Here is a 21,429-nt window from a genome sequence, read left to right as displayed (position 1 = left end):
GACATGTCTTTGTATGAACATAGGCCTATAAAAGACCGATATGCCAGTGTTCTTAATCTGTGGCCTCTTGTTCACGTAGTAAACTGACTAACGTGTTAGGCCTAGATCTAGTCTATATGTCTTATATAAACTGTTAGACCTGTAGGCCCTATACAACTACAAATCCCTGTCGCTGTTGTTACACAAGCTCAAGTGTCATGCGTACGGAGACGCCGTGGTCGGGTTAGTGGTAGGCCCTAAACAAGATCACTGACACTGTACGATACCACGCGTCAGTAGGGCCTATTAGTAATCATAATGTTGACTCCTCCTCACAAGGCCTCACAGCATGCAGCAGCACAATTGCACAACCACAAGCAATGTCCATGTCCACGTCCAATGACAAGTGAGGGGCTGGGGCTGACTTAACTATACACAGCCCAGTCGCTGTACATGGTACGTCGCGACAGGGCTGTACAAGCGCGACCACCAACCACTAGGAGAGCGACGTAATCGTATCACGATAGCTTTGAATTTTGATACTTAACATCATTTTTGTCACCTCAAACTCATCGAGTATACTCTTCAATATTTACTCTACATCTGATGCTATCAGTATTCAAATGTACGCAATGAAACTTACCGAAATTGATCATCATATCCAGCATGTCCACACGGTACACAATCTTTCACGCCAGGCCTATAACTATACACAGCCCAGTCGCTGTACATGGTACGTCGACGTACCATGTACAGCTGTACATGGTACGTCGACGTACCATGTACAGCGACTGGGCACCAGCAATATCACAGGAATCCTTACTAGCTTATTTTCAATCATTCACATGAATTCAAACCAAAATCAGTTATTGGAAAGTTTTTACATAATTGATATCGACTTGTGTTTGTCATTCAAAACAACTCATACTTTGTGAAATTCATGGTTCATGTGTACACACACTGCGAACACAATTTGAAACTGAAGTTTGCCATCTGAGTTTAATACATGAATATGTGGTGTTGCGTGTCATTCTGTTTTCAAACTCACTCTTTGCAGGCTTTGCAGTGTATGCTGCACAGTGTGAAATTGAAGTTAGCCATCTAATTTTACTGCTTACACAAATATGAGGGTGTCAAAATTAAGGGTAATTACTGTTCGGGCACTCGTCCTGCTTCATCATGAATATTGATCAGGCAGTAAAGTGCACAGAACGCTGGATAGGTGCCATAGAATGTAAAAACGTATCGCCGCGAAATGTAAAAATCTCGAAGAATTGCATCAACGGGAAATGTAAAAACGTCTCACCTGGAGATGAAAAAATGTTCAGTTTTGCCGGGAAATGTAAAAAAGCTGCTGGGAAATGTAAAAATCATGTATTTCAACGGTATTACATACCGATGGTATCGATATACATGTAGATGATGAATATTCATGATGAAGTGGGATGGGTGCCCCAACAGTACTTACCAAAATTAAGTGTCTAGTTTCCTGTTGGCCAATTTGTTCAAATATCCATTTAATAAGCTACAAAGAATAATATATGTACAACAGGAAAAATTCAGAGCAGAGTGAGAACTTGAAAACATACTCGATGGTTTTTACAACATGGTGGAATATACACAGAAATATGGTAATGTCCTGATAGACCACAATGATATCGAATGAAATAATTGCCACTGGTACAATCAAATTAAACACATGGCATCAACCAAATGGCGCTTGTTAGGTTTGGTGTAGACCTGCTCCATGTATGCCGGTAAAGTCACTGAGTGGGACCAGTCTGTGCTGACACATTTTTTTTTTTTCAAGAAGCAGTGGCCTCCAGTAGTGCTGCGATTGTTAAAAGTTTCCTTTCTGAGCAAATATATAGATATGAAGTACCCCTAACAAGTTTTCTGCTGAAAATTTATACACAATATATTTTTGCTCTAGAGCACAATATATTACAAATTGGAACATGTGAGACAATTTTATGGCTGGTTACTTTGTGATTCAGCTCCACATTGAAGGAAGGACAAGAAAAGCAGAGTCTATGATTGTGTTTCAAAAGAAAAACACAAAGAGGCAAAGAGGCAATTTTTTTTTTTTTTTTGCAAGTTGTTGATTTTGCCAACATTGGTCAACTTGCAAAATTCACAAAAATATTGCATAAACAACAGTAGTAAAGAGATGTGTGATGTCTTCAAGATGATGTGATTGAAATATCAGTTAGACCTGTATGTTGTTTGCTGTGCTGTGAAACATTAGCAGCTGAGACCGTCCAAGGCTCTCACAGCAATACCACCGGATAGCCACCTTTTAATTTCTTGTCATTATCAGCTACATGGAGTTTCATCAAAGAGTACTGTACTTTGACACTGACAAATTTTGTATAATAGGCATACTTGTCTGATAAGAGTGAGGATTATCATTATCACCCTACATATGATACGCAAAACACAAGCACAAGGAGAATTGCAGTCAGTCTGTTTCAAACATTTGCCAGCTTGCCATCTTTCCACAGAAATCCAGTGTTGCATGATTACTTGGCATACAACTGTACACTGTACTTGTCTTGATTCGAACAGATCTGACTGGAAATGGTGTATCATGCGGGATTTAGCAATGTGAATGGAACAGACTGCTGTCTTCTTCTTCTTCTTCTTCTTCTTCTTCTTCTTCTTCTTCTTCTTCTTCTTCTTCTTCTTCTTCTTCTTCTTCTTCTTCTTCTTCTTCTTCTTCTTCTTCTTCTTCTGATTAAGTCAGAAGAAGAAGAAGACAGCATGTGTGGATGTCAGGTTGCCTGACATCCACACATGTGTAAATACTGTATATTTACTGGAGTATTTGGTTTCAGTTTAAATGACTACCCAGGTGTATTGTGTTCCTTAATACTTTGTAATGAAACATGCACATGTTCTTCCTCTCCACTTTTCATCCATTTTGCAGGAGACACAATTCCTGGGTTATAACAAACAAGGCTTTGCAGCATGAATAGGTTACGGGTAGCAGTAATTGGTGGAGGTGGTGCAGGACTGTGTGCAGCTCGGTATATGGCTGCCAGACCAGACAAGTTTGAGCCAGTTGTGTTTGAGAAGGCAGAGAATGTTGGAGGCACCTGGGTCTATACAGAGGAAACAGGCAAGGACAAGTATGGCTATCCAATCCACTCCAGCATGTACTCCTCTCTACGGTAAGATCCACCATCATCACATGACATGCGGTAGCCACCAATTCTTGTCAAGTATGATTTTGTTTGGAGACTACTACTGTAAACATCATTATTTTCACATGATTGATTTTTAACGCTGAGTGGCTCAAAAACATATTTGTGGGTTCTTGAATTCGCGCTGCACAATTGCTGTTGCACATTTGTTGCCTGATCCATTGAATGTATGGCCTGCACAGGAACTATGAGTACTACACACACCAATACATATGCTCAAATATATCATGAACATTACCAGGGCACATGAACACACACACACACACACACACACACACACACACACACACACACACTCGCACCAGGGAGGCACCACTGACAAAGCCCACTATTCAAATAGTTCAAAATGTGCAGAGAAGATTGTGAAGATATATTCATGGGGTTCTAGAATTTGCACTAGCCAAAAATAGCGTGAAATATGCTAAAATTATTAAAGGACAAGTTCACCTTCATAGACATGTGGATTGAGTGAATGCAGCAATATTAGTAGAACACATCAGTGAGAGTTTGAGGAAAATTGGACAATCTGTTGAAAAGTTATGAATTTTTGAAGTTTCTGCTCAGTTACTGCTGGCTGAGAAGACTACTACAGCTGATGATTTCACATGCGTACAGTGATATAAAGAAAATGTAAAGAAAATTCAATATATTTTCACTTTTCTCGCATAATAAGAGAATGCTTGACTTCCCCCTTTCAGAAGGCAGGGGGAATAATGTTACCCTTAACATACGTCAGTTACAAGTCGAGGAAATGTGCACTTTTTTCAAAAAATAACATTTTGTGAAATTCTCTTTATGTTTTCCTTATACTGTTGTACGCATGTGACATCATCGGCTGTAGTAGTGTTCTTATCCAGCAGTGACTGAGCAGACACTTCAAAAATTCATAACTTTTCAACAAATTGTCTGATTTTCCTCAAATTCTCACTGATGTATTCTACTAATATTGCTGCATTCACTCAATCCACATGTACATTGTATATGAAGGTGGACTCGTCCTTTAACACTAAAATTCTAGCATTTACAGTAGTGATATGGTAAAATGTTTAATTAAATATCTCAGTTTATTTATTTGCTTCTCACTGGACATGTTTTTACATACGAATCTCTTACTGTTTCATCTGCTAAAAGAATGAGGCAACAGTCATGCTTGTGAAGAGTAAATGTTACATTGGTCTTCTTGAAAGTGTCATCAAAGGCTGAAATTAAAGATACAGGTACTTGTCAAATGGCAGCACTTCATGTTTGGTCCCATGCAGTAATTGATTCAAACTGTCCAGCCCCAGTCCAAATGTAATTGTGACATTATATGGAAGTCCACACATATATCATGAGATCTTTATTCTCCGTGATGAAGAGGTAGAGAGAAAAAGACAGCTCAAATTAGTATCAGGTCAAACGTTAGTCTCATGTATAGCATCAATTTATACATTAAGGGCTGCTTATAGAATGACACAGGAACATGATAATTATAAGTGTGATAATCTATACTCTGCAATTTAGGGCAGTCCCATATTCATTCTAATGGAATCAAGCATGCTGAATATTTTTCCTTATTTACAGTGTTTGTTTATACTGCTGTGAATATACAGTAAACCTCGCTTAAGTCGACATCACATAAGTCGACAACTCGCCTAAGTCAACATGATAGAAAAGTCCCAATTTTTGCCGTTGTTATTCCTGAAAATTTCATCGTATTAGTCGACATTTATAAGTCGACAACTCGCGTAAGTCGACATGATTTTCAGTGCCAGCTGAGCTGAAATACGTATTAATTCCCTTGTCTAAGTCGACATAATTTTTCGCTCAAATTCTTATCGCTGTTCTCTGAAAAAAAATTGTTTTCCCACTCTGATTCGCAGTATTTCTTCTCTCTAATTCACTAGTGTACGGCGCGGTAGCGTTCGCGCCATGCATCCATTGTCTTGTACGCCTGAATAGAAAGGATATACACTCATTTACACTGGAGTACTACACGTAGTACCGGTGTTTGTGTCTGTGTGTATCATTTGGTGCAGGTCAACGTGATGCAACGTACGGTGCAAACGTCAAAATCAAATGCAGATGTATGAAATCACACACAACTTTGCATTTAAACGCAAGTGCGTTGCTGAAAAGACTTGCAATTGATAATCATACGAAACTAGAAAATAATTGCTTAAAGCTGAAACTCAATAGCGTTTAAACCACAATTTAAAAATCAAATGCAAGTCCATCAAATCACATCACGCAACGCTTTATTTAAACGCAAGAGCGTTGCAGAAAAGACTTGCGGATTTCGTACGAAATTATAAAACTGCATTTAAACGCATCTCTAAACATCTACGGGAGTGCATTATTGTTGAAAAGACGCATTATTTTTTATTTCGTACGCAAAATTTAAAATTGAACGCAACTCTTCAAATCAAATGCAAGTTCATCAAATCACACGGAACACTGAAAAGACTTGCGTTTGATAATCATACGAACCTAGAAAATTGTAGGAAAGTAAAACTCAATTGCGTTTAAACGCATCTCTAAAAATCAAATGTAAGTCCATCAAATCACACGCAACGCTGTATTTAAACGCAAGAGCGTTGCAGAAAAGACTTGCGGTTTTCGTACGAAACTAGAAACTGCGTTTAAACACATCACCAAAAATCTACGGAAGTACGTTAGGGTTGAAAAGATTTGCATTACTTTTTATTTCGTGAGCAAAATTAAGCGCAACTCTTAAAGTCAAATGCAAGTCTGTTAAATCACAAGGAACGCTGAAAAGACTTGCGTTTGATAATCATACGGACCTAGAAAATTGTAGGAAACTAAAACTCAATTGCGTTTAAACGCTTGACTTAAGCTTGCATTATTTTTTTCATTTTGTGCGCAAAATCAAAAATTAAACGCAACTCTTCGAATCAAATGCAAGTCCATCAAATCACGTCACGCAACGCTGTACACTGTATTTAAACGCAAGAGCGTTGCAGAATAGACTTGCGGTTTTCATACCAAACTAGAAACTGCGTTTAAACGCAAATCTAAAAATCTACAAAAGTGCGTTAGTATTGAAAAGATTTGCATTACTTTTTATTTCGTGCCCAAAATTAAGCGCAACTCTTAAAGTCAAATGCAAGTCTATTAAATCACAAGGAACGCTGAAAAGACTTGCGTTTGATAATCATACGGACCTAGAAAATTGTAGGAAACTAAAACTCAATTGCGTTTAAACGTAACTCTAAAAATCAAATGCAAGTCCATAAATCACATTACGCAATGCTGTAATTAAACGCAAGAGCATTTGCAGAAAAGACTTGCGGTTTTCGTACGAAACTAGAAACTGCATTTTAATGCATCTTGATCTATGGAAGTGCGTTAGTGTTGAAAAGACTTGCATTAGTTTTTATTTTGTACGCAAATTTAAAATATCACGGCACTTTCGCCGTGACCGAACTTAGTCCGCACTCGCAGGGGAAAGACATCGCAACATTTACACGTTTCAAACTACCGAAACGCATGCTTCTTCACGAAAAATAATGTCAATGAAAAAATTATTGTTACAGTTCGCTATGCCAAAGGTTTAAATCACAGTCCAAAGTTAAATTAGTCCAACAATGGAAAGAGGTTTGTTTTTACAAAGGTTATTTAATCCGAAAATAAGATGTCGTTTTCGGATTAGCAAACTTTTTTTCTTTCTCTTTTTTTTTTCAGAGCGGTAATGTTGCGAATCGGAGCACGAGAACAATTCATTTTCAGAGTATATGGCAATAGAAATATAAGAAAAACAAATATGGCGAGTTAGCGAAGGAAAATCATACATATTTCAACTCAGTCGGCACTGAAAAATCATGTCGGCAGAATCATAGGAATTAACACGCATATCTTTGCAGCAACGCACTTGAATTTAAATCGCAAAAATGCATGCAATTTGGGGAATTTGCGTTTGATTTTTCAAATCAAATTTAAAATGTAAAGTGACTAGAGACGGACCCAGGATTCCTGCTGTCTCAAAATCTCTCCAGAGGTTAGGGAATTGTGCGTTGTCCTTCCTAATCCGCGTGAGATTAATGCATGAACTAAAACATTGTCGCTAATGTCAGTAGGCCTATTTTGGCGGCAAAAGGAGTAATATTTGGATAGCGATCTGCATCGTGATCCAAATCTTACTCTGTACAGGGGAAATTAGTTTTCATTTATAAGTCGACGTGTTTTGCTCAGTTCCGATTATGTCGACTTATGCGAGGTTGACTGTATTACTGTATTGTCTGTGTGATGCACAATTTCAGTCGCCTAGTTTATCACGGTAGTACCCTGGTAATCTGTGTAATATGATGTAGTGTCTGCCATGTGTGCATGTCTGCCTGGTGGTATGATTGACATATTCACTGAAAAACATGATTCTCTTTACCTCTGTACCTCATCCAGGACAAACCTACCTAAGGAAGTGATGGCGTTTCCAGACTTCCCCTTTGACAGTTCTCTACCATCCTTCATTAAACACACCGATGTGTTGAAGTACATTGAACAGTATGCACAACACTTTAACCTTCTGAAGTACATCCAGGTATGTATGGCATGTGCGAACCTCTGACAGCAATGGGACAAACAGGTCCACTCAAAGTTCCCATTGAAATCCATTTTAAAGATCCCATTGGAATCCGTTTTAAAGATCTGTAGGATTTTGGATTGATCAATTCAATAAAAATTGCTTTAGAAAGTTTTATTACACTTTAAAGTTCATAATGTAGTGATTCTTTTTGCATTGTCCAGTATAATACCCATATCCATTATTACTGTTCATTGCATAAGTCATCTACGGCATATTTTTTCCTTTGTAAATGTTTGACCATACAGTCACTAGTAAAAACATATTCATTTAAAAATTCAAAAAAAATTGTAATAAGTCATGCTGTTGGTCTTTCCCTGATGTGAAGATTGAATTTTATATTGTATGTACTTTCCTCCCAGTTTTGTAAAGTTGTGGAATTGGTCAGACCCATCAGTTCAGCTGATGACACCAAGCATGTGTCCTGGGAGGTGACAGTTCGTGATGTGAGAAATCTAAAGTCAGAGTCAACCACAGGGAAATTTGATGCTGTCATAGTATGCAATGGGTAGGTAACATGTTGCAGGTCATATCCATAATTGAGTCACGCTGCTTTCATAGATAAAATCGTCGGTTGAGAATGATAAGGGCGTTAAGTTGCCACTAAACCCATAGTGTTCGAGACAACTTAAAACCCTTCTCATTCTCAACAGACGAAATAGTGTCAGTGCACATTATTTTATGTCATGCCATTCTAACAGGATGGTAGCCATTATGACAGACAAATCTCTGCTATGTACCACTTGAAAAATCATACGTTCATGACATTGCCAAGTTGTATTATCTGTGGATGCAAAGACAAGGGTGGTACAGTATAGGCAGGATCAGGACCTGTTTTAAACTTTGATGTACTGCACCACAAAGGGATATATCCTGTTGGACTATACTGTATAACTAGGTACAGCATTATTAAATCAGTTGTTTCCTCAGTACACAGTTAATTTTCTTCTTTTTTTTTTCAGAAGAAACAAGACATTGATAATGTCTACATTCTAGCACACATAAATTTGCATTGGTAGTAAATAGGCATATGTCACATGTGATATTGAGTGGGGTTCACCTGATGTTACTTGTAGATAGATGATTAATCTCTCAATCTGATTTTATGTAGGCAAAGCTGAGTACATCCTTGCCTTGCTGTAAAAAGTTGAAGCGTGTAACTACATGCTGTTGCCATTTCTACATAATTACCAGTACACTCTTAACCCGTTGAGGACAGACTGATTTTGCAACAACACGCATTTTCCATAGACACCTGCCCGAGTATACTCGGGACTCCTCCTCAACGGGTTAATACGCAACAAAAATGTTTTGTTAATCCGAACTTTCAGCTGCCATAGATGACAATTTTTTTCCCCCTGATATGGCCTAGCTGTTTCTAGATTTGTCCAAGTGTAATTAAAAGTCTGTCATGACATACAAACATGTGCATTCATTATCAGGCACCAAGTTATTCATCTGAACTCTTTTGTCTTCATGTCCCTCATCATATAATACTCACTCCTTGTGTCTCAGGAAGCTCCTTCCGTATCTGTCTCAATAAATGCCTTCTTAGTGTTTCTAACTTCAGTCAACTCTGTCTCTGTGTGTTTCAATTTTTCATTAATGTCATGTTTCTGTTTGTACATGTAGGATTCTCGTGTTCGAGCGTTTTGTAACGAGTGAATGAAAGGTACTCTATGTTATGGAATATTCTTTTGATTTGTCATTCTTTTTTAGGCACTATGCTGTACCTAAGATTCCGACAGTCCCTGGTCTGGATACATTTTCAGGCGAAGTCCTTCATAGCCATGAGTACCGCCATCCGTCAGTCTTTAATGACCAGACTGTGTTGGTCATTGGGGCTGGAGCATCAGGGATGGACATTGCATTGGACATATCATCCAAAGCCAAGCAGATCTACATTAGTCACTGGAAGCCTCGTATTGCCTCAACTCTACCAGAAAATATCAAGGAAGTACAGGCTGTCAAAGCAGTGTCAAGCTCAGAAGCCATCTTTACTGATGACACTAGAGTACATATTGATGCCATACTCTTTTGCACTGGATACAACTATGATTTCAGCTTCCTCCATACAGAGTGTAAGGTGAATGTTGAAGATGGGAGAGTGACTCCACTATACAAGCATGTCTTGCACTCCACGTTTCCTAGCCTGTCTTTTATTGGCATCACCATACGCATTTGTCCCTTCCCACAGTTTGCAGCACAGTGCCAGTTTGCCCTGGCAGCTCTAGATGGATCCATGAAGCTGCCATCCACGATTGAGATGGTGGCAAATGAGGCAGGAGACTATCAAAACAGGCTGGACCAGGGCTTACCGCATCGCTATGCTCACTACATGGGCATACGGCAGTGGGACTACAATGCAGACTTGCTGAGGCAGGCCAACTTGGACCAGCATGCACCAGTGGTGGAGAAACTGTATGAGGCAGTAGCAGTCCAGAGAAAGAAGAATGTATGTCATTACAAGAACATGAACTTCAAGTTGATTGATGTCAACAACTTTGAAACACTACAGTCAGTGGAGCAATGATTATGTCAGAGACTAGTGCCTCTCCTTATTACCAGCAGACTCCCCCACCCCTTTAAGAAATGTCCTCAGACTTGAGTACTCCAGGGCATGTACTTAATGCTGAATTGTATTGATAGTGACTGTTCCCTTTGAAGGGAAACCATTTTTCTCTCAATGTCCCTGTATGTCAGAATAAAAAAAAAAATAAATAAATAAAAAATAAAACTATTGAAAAATGTGATTTTAGAGGTGCAGAAAGTGGTGCAAAGTTTGCTAGTATTCCTAAAACTATTGTATGACACAGTGTGCTTAGTTGAAACAATTTACTCAAACTTACTACTCCTGCAAGACAAACTGCCAGTGATTTGTACGATTTAGTAAACCCTATTGTAACTAAGCACTCTTTGGCCTGAATTCACAAAGGTACAAATTCATACCATGGTTTATGCTCATTTCTTCTGTGTAAATACGATTGACAGATTGTGTATGCCAACAGACATCCAGTATAAAAGCGCATTGATACGCTCACATCAAAGGTACGCGTATTTCACGCTTATTTTAGACCATGGTCTAAATTTGTACTGTGGTCTAGGCTTAAAGCAGGTTTAAACCACCTTCGTGTATTGGGGCCTTTGTGTCTGTATAATAAGGCACTTCCATTGTATGTGTGCAATGATATGACTGCAGTATATGAAATTATGCAAATAACCAAAATGCTCTCTTGATTTTGCAAGGTATCCATGTTCAGGGAAATTCTTGAGTACCAAAGTTTAGCCCTGATCCTTGATATTTTAAGTGAAGAAAAAGATATAGGAAAATGTACATGTATATTTCATGAGATTTATAAAGACTAATCAAATCAAATGATTAACTAACATTACAGAAGACAGTGATATTCAGCCTTTTTTCAGGAAAGCTTTCAAAAGTAACGTGTGTGTGTTTGTGTGTGTGGGTAATGCGTGTCATAGAGAAAGTTTTTATTATGGAAGATCATTCTATAAATGTTAACCTCATAGAAAGTATATCTTTTGGTTAAAAACCAATATGTCTGAATATGCCACTGCTAATCATTACTTTGCACTCTTTGTCTTACTCTTCCAGTTGTTTTATTGTCATATTATGTGTGTATGTTGGTAGGTATTTTACATGTCAATTTTAATAGAAAGCATTCAAATATTTCAGAGCAAGCTTGCATGAGACAGATGGCTTAAAGTCCCCTCCAGAGGACTAGGCAAGGAAGATGCTGTACCTTGTCAGAGGACTGGAACCAGGGACCAGATAGACTTTTGCAAAGGCAGCTCGCAATGGATTTGCATTCAGCGATCGGATCGGAGCTCGCTACTCTCGCAGCTCGCGGGTCGCGCACCGTGTGTACGAGTCCATTGCTCTCTGTGTGCATGTGCTGAAATTATAGCGAACTGCCTTTGCAAAAGGCTAGGGACCAGATGGTTAATCTGTAGTTTTATGAGCCACAACAGCTTCTTTGATGTTGTGATGTGTCTGTAAAGGTGTGTCCATTTTAACCACTTGTAGTGGAATCATGTTGGATAATGTTATCAGTTTTAGTTTCAATTTATTTTCAATAGTTAGCGTTTGCATAATATACATATGTATGTGCTAATACAAGAGGTATGGTGTGATCCTAACTGATGAACAAGACTTTATGAGACACATGAAGAGAAGAAACATCAAGAGTTGTCCTCTGTGCCATTCGTAGTATAGTCATCTGAATGTGTGATAATTAGGTAATCCGAGTATTCTCTCGGATCACCTTCTGTATCTGTACTGATTTTTTTTTTCTTCCTCTTCTTTGTTCTTCTTTATTTCTCCTTAAATCTTGTGCAGAGGTTAAGTCAGAAAGTACTCAACTTCAAATTTCCGTCATCTATGTATGATGTCATAAAGACGACAGATCTATGTATCAACGTGATCAGTTTGATTAACTGACAAGCAAAAAAAAAAAAAAAAAAAGGCCTTCAGTGTAATTTTCTGGTACAACTTTCAGGGTCCATCAGCTTGAAAGCAAAAAGAACAAAAGCTTAACCACATTTTCCTGGTGCCACTTTAACCCTTAACTCTCTCCTGGTCAGTGATTGCTTGTTATAGAGGACTGAAGTGTTGATGTCACAGTCTTTTGTTATAGCTTGAGTTGGAACCAGGTGTGAGCATGGTGAGCAACAATAGTGTTAATAGATCGGGCTAGGTGAGGTTATTTAGAACCAGTTTCCACGATGAGGGATGGCTATGACATCACACTTTGCTACTCAGTCACGTATCATCATTCTTACAGGTATTGGTAGAGCTATTAAAGAATATGACAAATTTGGGGATTTCCTCCACATTCTAGTTCGACTGCAAGCAACCAAGCAACACATATCGAAGCAAAGCTCACCCTGAATTTATCCATGCATTGTATTTTACTCTGTGAATTTTGTAAGAAGTAACATTTTTTTTTCATTGTGTTGACTTACATGCAATGTCAACCAAAGCAAGGTTTACCATTTATCCATGTACACGTAGTGTATATCTTCTAATGTTCATCCATATAGCTATGTGTTTAATATATATATGAAGATATTCTTCATATAGCTATTAAAGAGACTTAATGCATCATTTACCGACATGAAAGTGCAGATGGTTACCATTATAACAAAGTCTTTGCGACTGGCGATTTTCTTTCATTATATTGAAAACATGTAAAGAGATAGAGATGATAAGTTTGGTACCTGAATTTTCAATTTGTTGTAACCAGAATTTTATCCTAACTGTGTTTGTTATAATTGCAGAGCACTGTAGTAACTTAACGATTTTGCATAATTTTGCATATCTGTGCAAGTAACCCCAGATACTGTATAATATGCTTCTTCTTTGACAAATATTACTAATTCTAGCTGACAAATATTGTATTGATAGTGTGTTTTTGCAGCTATACTGTTATAATTTTAACAATATGATAGACATTATGTATTGTAAAACACGCCGTTTCCTGTATGATGGCAACTTGTGATGTGAGGGTGTTTTTTATGTTAAGGGGAACAATTCATTTTGAATGAATTTGGGCATTCTCTGTGACAACGATGTATCTCGGGGGAAAATGTTAGTGAGTGTCAAATGTCAAACTATTCTCAAGCAATGAAATAAGTTTATCATGGCCCTTCTAATTTGCTGAATATCAGTGCTTTTACATGATGAAGATTATCTTATCTTGATAGTATAATTATGTTGTGATATAACAAGAGTATTGCCAAAGAATGTACTATGTTCATGCATTGTGTGGGCAATATTTCCCTAGACCATGATACCCCCACTTTATCATAGGTGGTTGAACATGATGAAACAGTTGTGTACCTGACAATATTTATTGAGAGCTATGATTGGAGAGGACCCATAATATGGATGTTGTAGTTCATATGCTATGAATGCAGCATTGTGGCAGTGACCTCATGTCAGTGAAGTATTTATTCAAATCACTGGTACAGTAGAACTTTAACAGACTTACTAGACAGGGTTGTCTACAATATGTTTCTGTAGAATGCCTTCAAAACAGTGCCACATATACATAGTTAACAGATTCAACTGGCTGTAAAGAAAATCTGCATGTAAAATACATATTTTTTAACATGTGATGGAAAAATGCATGGTACTGTATATGATCACAAACAAGGAATTCAGTATTTATCATGTGAAGTAAAATCTCGGTGTTGTGTGGAGGATTTGTCTGTGCGAGTTAAATATAATTCAGAGGGAATAAGGGAGACCATACAATGATATCTAAACCCAGTTATCCCTGGTACATGACCAGTTACTCCCACTCCAAGCCTCTTTACTTTGCATAGGTAATTTCCCCCTGCAATACTCAAGTCATTCAGATCCAATTCACAATCAAAAGATCTTGTCTCTCACCTTTCCCCTCTCTGAATCCACACAGACTTTGGTGCAATGCATTCTACCTTTTTAGAGCATTTTATGCACTTTGACTCTTTCTCAGGTTTACAGGACAAGTTAATGATATGTTTTGACATCATTAACTTGCATTGTGCTTCCTTGGTATACCCGATACATGTTGAGCTATTTTCAATGAAAATAAATACACTTATACAAAAACTGATGTTATGTGGGCATTGATGTTGTAATGACTTTTCATATGTCAAGTTCATCAGGCACTCATGAACAGCTCTTCCCAGAATTTTCCAGTTCATTGAAACCCTGTTATATGGAGCTCACATACAACATGGTACCAACTACAGTATACAGTGAAACCCCGTTATAACGAGTTCGGATATAACGAGGAACCGCTTATAATGAGGTGATCGCGTCGGTCCCGTTTTCCTTTGCGTGTAAACCTATGGCAGAACGAATCGGTTATAACGAGTTCGGTTATAACGAGATTCCGGTTATAACGAGGACAATTTTGGTGCATCATGATAAAGAAAAACATAAGCAATTTGATCGGATATAACGAGGTTCCATTTCTTGACTAAATTGCCGCTTTCAAACACGCGACAAACGAAACACTGAAAACCGAATTCACGCTATCCACGTCTTTTTCCGTTTTGCAGAGAACCGTTCCTTCCATGTTTTCTTCTAAATCACGCGATAAGACACAGGAATGCCTTCCGATGTTCCTACTAAATAATTAAACGTAATCATTCGATTTTCTTTTCCGCGAGATATGCGCGTGCGTGATATTAGGGCAGACCACACCGCAACGAGAAAAAAAAAAAAAAAAGATAACGCACTCAAAAACTTTTCATGTAGCGACACTTGTGGCCAAAAATGGACAATTGGAATGCGTGTGCAACTCATTATTATATCCTTTCCATTTTTAGTTCCGACTTCCAGTTCTTTTGCTGCTTAGCAAATATGAGTGTGGATGATTAAAGCCGAAATAATTAATGAAATCATCGCGATTCCGTCGGGTGACAGTAGCGTAAAAATAGTTGAATAACGCATGTTAACCTCCTTAATCGGTGTTCAGAAAAAGAAACAAACGCATTTATTAATTTGAATAGATCTGGATTTGTTCATTATCATTTAACAAATGATAATTTAAATATGAGTGTGTATGCTTAAAGCCGAAATAATTATTGAAATCATCCCGATCTCGTCGGGTGACAGTAGCGTAAAAATAGTTGAATAACGCATGTTAACCTCCTTAATCGGTGTTCAGAAAAAGAAACAAACGCATTTATTAATTTGAATAGATCTGGATTTGTTCATTATCATTTAACAAATGATAATTTTAATATAAGTGTGTATGATATTAAAGCCGAAATAATTAATGAAATCATCGCGATCTCGCCGGGTGACAATAGCGTAAAAATAGTTGAATAACGCATGTTAACCTACTTAATCGGTGTTCGGAAAAAGAAACAAACGCATTTAACAGTTCAAGGATGTACAAAACGCGAAGAGATTTTCGAAAGAAAATAAAGAACGCATTTTTAATCCCGTCGGACGCAACGATCATACATTGTATAAAATTACAGCCGACATGATTCATAAAATTATCGAATTCCCGCTGGGCTCCAACAGCGTAAAATACCTCTCAAGTTAACGGTAAACAACGCATGTATGTTACTCTGAAATTATCGCGATCTCGCCAGGTGACAGTAGCGTAAAAAATAGTTGAATAACGCATGTTAGCCTAAATCAGAAAAAGAAACAAACGCATTTATTAGTTTGAATAGATCTGGGTTTGTTCATTATCACAATTTTGACACTGCATTTCACAATGAAGATTTTTCTTTCTTTCAGAATGGTCTATGAGGTACAGATTTGCGTAAAAAGGATCACAACGTAACCTTCCACATTCAATCCTGTCGCATATTTTTCAAGAACGGATGTACAAAACGCGAAGAGATTTTCGGAAGAAAATAAAGAACGCATTTTTAACCCCTTCGAGCGCAACGATCATATTGTACAAGATTACAGCCGAAATGATTCATGAAATCATCGCATTCACGCTGGGCACCAACAGCGTAAAAATACCTCGCAAGTTATGGTAAACAACGCCTGTATTTTACTCTATTTGCGCTGGTGTTAGGAAAAATTAACAAACAAGAATTACAATAAAGAATTATCGCATTTCAACCCCTACTTTTTCGTCTAATTCACAAATAATTTCCCTTTATTATCTCAATAGTAATGATCCATAATTGTGTAATAACAACGAAAAGGATGTTCTTAAGTTTCTTTCATTGATGGGTATATTCCGGTGTCGTGCTTATGTTTTTCTTTGTTTTTGATGCGTACGGTTATAACGAGGTACCGGTTATAACGAGGTAATATCGCCGGTCCCACGGACCTCGTTATAACGGGGTTTCACTGTATGGATATCTTTTAACAAGGCAATTATGGCAGTCCCTATTTTCTGTGCATGTTAACCGATGACAGAACACCTCACTTAACCTAAGATGAGCTATGTTGAAGTTCCTAATGTGGAGAGTACATTATCGGTGACAGAAAAAACAAATTCTTTCATAAGCCATGTGCTGATAAAGCAAAGCATAATCCAGAGACCTACTCTCATTTTATACAGTGATTGAGAAACTTTGTGCCGATAAAAAGTAAATTGATCAAATTCCTTTCAATCCCTCACCTGCTTCAATAACCAATAAATTTCAGTACCCATACACTGTACATGGTTTGTGTGTACGCTTTCGTGATGTCACATCTACATGCACAAGTTTTGAAAATGGCATGCCCTGATGAAGCTGCTGAAAATCACATGCAAAGTGATACCACTGATCTCTAAAGGTGGCATCTGTATACCTCATTGGCCCATTCATGTTGTACAAACAAGTGAAGCTGCTGTGCTGCCATCTTACCAGGCACACTCTATGGGGATTTGCACACATTTTCCAGCAGAGACTGTCACCAAGATCATGTGATGTACCTGGAAAGATGGTGGCACAGTGGTTTCAAAGTGATTGGGCACTAGTACAGTACGAGATATCCAGATACACATACGTCCTATAAAGATCAGTGGGTGGTACTTTGTGCCTGCAGCAACAAGCTTTGACTTCTCCATAATATAGCTCAAGACATACAAGTGGATGTGCATCACTGATTGGATGGTTGAAAGTAGCAAACCAGAAATGGTTTATTGGGAGAGAGGTATGACAAGTTTATTTGAGGGTACATGATACATTTGTACTTTAAATGTGCAATTGCACCTGTGGTGGAGAAGAGTGTTTAACCTAAGTGAATGTGTTGGGTACTTGAAACGGGTAGAGATAATCATTATCAAGATTTCTACATCACACAAGCATTTTGACAACCCCCCATGAAGTTCCATGTGACTGCAGAAACTGTCAACCTTCACTGGAAAATGAAGACAAATGCAAAATAAATATGCGAAATAATACTGTGATATGATTGTAGTTGACAAAAATGTGAAAAATTACCCCCAAAGGGAATGCTTGAAATAATGCAATCTCAGAGCATACCCAATCGCGGTTTCTATAAGTTTTATACTTGATTTAATCAATTACAATATATTGGGCCATAGCAGCATCCATTCCACGATAGTGAATTGCATGCAGCTAGTTAGCTGCATGTACTGCTAGGGCATGTTACGATCTACCTTCGCATTCTCTACAATAGCATTCTCCACATGCCCACCTCTAAACAGAAGGGTGCTTCAGGAATAAAAGTCAAATACACCAACCTCTATTATTTCACATTTTAATCTCGGAATATTCCCAGCATATCATGTCAGCCAGATAATTCAGTTTCTTGGTAGAGGCACCAATATATTGCAAGCAAATTCCAAATGGTAAAAGATGAATTTTGAGTCCTTCTGAGAACTATGTGTCTGCTTTAAATTGCTACAGGTCTTCAAAAAGAAATATGGACTCCCAATGATGGTTTTTTTAATGCAGTTTTGAATACCAATTATGTTTATCATAATGACAAAGTATATAACAGGGAAACCTCATACTCCATCATAGAATGGTTTTCCTCAGTTTTAACATGAAGTACGAAAGAAATTGCAAGTTTATCATGCATAATTATCTATACCATGGTGCAGAAGTAATGCACAGTATGGCAGTAAGTCTTGCCATTTTGGATGAAGAACATTCCTGCATCTGTCACACAATAAGCAATTACAATGAAAATTCTGTGAATTTTAAAAACTAATCTTTATTACAATCATTTCAATTCAATTTAAATTGATTTTCATTTTTCACAGACACACACACACACACACACACACACACACACACACACACAAATTTCTTTGGTAACAGAGAATAAGGTAAACAAGGCAATGTGAAATGAACAGAGTATACTACAACAGTGAAACCGTATAGTAATTATATAGTGTATTAAATACTGAAGTGATCAAAATGAAGTAAACAATATGTAACATGCAAAAAATGGAGGGACCCACTGACAAGACAACACATGTAGAATGTGGGCCCCTTCAGGAGAAAAGATCAGAGAAAAAATGTTTTGAGACAGAGACCAACAAAAAAAAAAGTTTAAAAAAATATTGGAAGCTCACGAAAAAGGCAGAGAAACACAAAAACAACAACATGAAGAAATCTCTGGGTAATAATTTAAATAGGACGTAACCTGAAGAAGAGTTTATATTGACTAAATGCAGTAGAGGGCAACAGATCAGTCCAGCTTTAGGAAACAGAGCTTTTATCTTGACAAACATTTTCAAACGTTGCACTATGTACCACATGCTCCAGCCGTAAAGAAACCAGGTAGGTAACAACTGCCACGGAGCACAGTGCAATTCGCTTGCTTTCAAACACTGATAAGAGCTAGAGAGCAAATGAAAACAAGGTACATATAATACAATCTGATTACATGTAAGCCAAACGCTTGCAATGTTCTCCCGGTTGAGCAGATACTTATTGGACATGGAAGAAAATGTTCATGAAAAACACATGGCAAACGAGAGAAGCAGTGCCTAACTTTAAAGCAAACACACACAAGTTCAGTACACATCTAATGCATGAGGGTAAAGACACCGAGGCTTCATAGAATTGTGCTTATGTAGCATGCTGTAGGCTTGGTGGTGATGCTGAAGAAATGGTTCCATGAAAGTTTCAAGCTGAAAGTATGTGATACATTCAAAGTACTTTACTCTCCTACATGATGTAACAGGTGATTACTTTTGTTGTAGGGAACAAATAGAATGTTCTAACTTCAAGGGTTAAAAAGGCTAGTTTCAGGGGGCCTCACAACCCTTGGCTTTGTCTAGAGACTTATAACCTCTCTTCATACCATTTCAACCCCTTCAGGTGGGTCATTCTCTATGTTCCCATCCATGGCAGTCATGATGTTCTTGTTACATGTACTAAAATTACCCAAAATCAGGATGTGCCATACGGCACTGCGGCCTCTCATCACCAGCGAATACAGTAAACTATACCTGTTGAGCACAAAGTCTGTATGTCACCTGGTTGTTGTGGGGACATCAGATGACAACTGTTAACCACAGTTGTCTCGGTAAGGAGAAACAATTAACCCCCACAAAAAACAAAGAAATAGACAAACCCAAGCTTACTTAGATGTTCATCCACTGCCTCCTGCTTGTTTGCTTGTGTACTGAAACTCGAGACTGCAAGATTTCTTTTGTATACAAAATGAATGAGTGGTGCACTGCAGTAAAATAATTTTGCAAAAGATGAGATGTGTTTTTCCTGTCCCCCTCACAAAAAGTCCAGACATGAAACTGATGTGCTCATCACATATATGCATCAATGTTAACTATTTCTACATAGTTTCATTCAAACACAAATTTCAATTCTAACATCTGGACTCCCTGTGCACACCTGAAAGCGTATTGTGGGATATCAACATAGCTTAGTTCTTAATGGTAGGTTTGTGGTCTACTGTGTGAATACTGTAGCTCTGTAAATATGAATACCGAATATAGTCCAGTCACCCTGTGGTATGACCTGGAAAAAATTGCAACAGAATTTTTCTTTCCAGATTCCAGCTCCCATACCTCTTGCAAGAAACATATAAAAAATCTAGAGAAATGGAGGTGGGGGAAAGCTTGCAACTCATAGGAATTATAAAATGGGTGTATTCGCCTATGTTTCAGCTCCTCCGCTGAATACAAGCATGTGCTAAAATGGGATTAGTGGTTTCTTTAATAGGTAACTTGAGGAAATTAGTGTCCCAAACACATTCAAACTATTAATTGATACCTTCTCCGAGAATCGTCGGTATCGCAGTCTATTCAGCACTTCATCAGGACTGCCGCCATACAGACAGACAAGTGCTGCCTCACCAGCGTGCTGTACTTCTTGTCTGGTAGCCTCACTGCTGCAGAAGATTTCTGCTTGCTTCTTGAAGTTGGAGTCTTTCAATTACTTCAGAGGAAGACCCTTTCCAATGCCAAAGATGTGTGAAGTAGTATCGCACCCTGCAATGGCATGCACAAATGGTAGCAAATGACAAATATCTGCAATGTTTTGAAGAGAGGAATCCTCTGAGCAAAAGGGATCTCTTGCCTGCAGATACTCCAAGAGACTTCTGGAATCTTTATCATCTCTTGACTGTCTGGCTGGAGATATATCTTTATGTTGGTCACTTGTCACATGGTCTGTGCCTTTGAATTCCTGCATAGCACCATTCACATTCTGAGCAAGCTGGCATTGACAGCAGCCACTGTGCACGCTGGGCCTCAGACATGCCTCTACCTCGTGTTAGTCCTCCAGTTGTCTTCATAGTTCTCATGAGTACCTGCTCTATCACCAAGTCTGATGATAGTCCAGCCCAGTATCGGCAACATTTCCTGGAGAGTATTTAGATGGAGCTTCCAATTTCCAGTTCTCTCTGCTCTGATGAAGCAGCGGAGAATATTGATCATCTCCATGTATTGTATCCACAGACGTGCTGTACGTTGTTTCATTGATTCCATTTCTTCTTGTAGACGTTTGTGAACCTTTCAAGATGGCCATCACTGCACACTTCTTCTGCAGATAGTTCTCCTTCCATGAGCTTGTCATACATTTGTATGGCCTCATAAAGGTCTTCACTCATGCCTGCAACTTCTAATTCAGAATGGTTGTTGGGATCAACGTCATTGGTGACTTCCATCTCCTGAATACTCACTTCAACACCCTCATGCAAGAAAGCAGGCAAATCATCATCATCAGGATCTTCAGCCAGTGTGGCTC

General features: G+C 38.2%; 2 protein-coding genes across 2 annotated transcripts in view; one reads left to right on the top strand and one right to left on the bottom strand.

Annotated features, from left to right (window-relative positions):
* Positions 1–21,429, bottom strand: part of LOC140246225 (mitochondrial 10-formyltetrahydrofolate dehydrogenase-like) — a 647,794-nt gene that overhangs the window by 180,380 nt on the left and 445,985 nt on the right. The gene's annotated exons all lie outside the window — the stretch shown is intronic.
* On the top strand, positions 2,950–21,059 carry LOC140243213 (uncharacterized). The gene is made up of 5 exons (XM_072322900.1): positions 2,950–3,152; positions 7,584–7,722; positions 8,127–8,272; positions 9,484–10,219; positions 20,877–21,059. Exons 1-5 carry the CDS (start codon positions 2,950–2,952, stop codon positions 21,057–21,059), a joined length of 1,407 nt encoding a protein of 468 aa, XP_072179001.1.

Source organism: Diadema setosum, chromosome 2, assembly GCF_964275005.1.
Source record: "Diadema setosum chromosome 2, eeDiaSeto1, whole genome shotgun sequence".
NCBI classification, from domain to species: domain Eukaryota; kingdom Metazoa; phylum Echinodermata; class Echinoidea; order Diadematoida; family Diadematidae; genus Diadema; species Diadema setosum.
The sequence above is the reverse complement of the archived record's forward strand: the minus strand, read 5'-3'. Positions and strand labels throughout refer to the sequence as shown.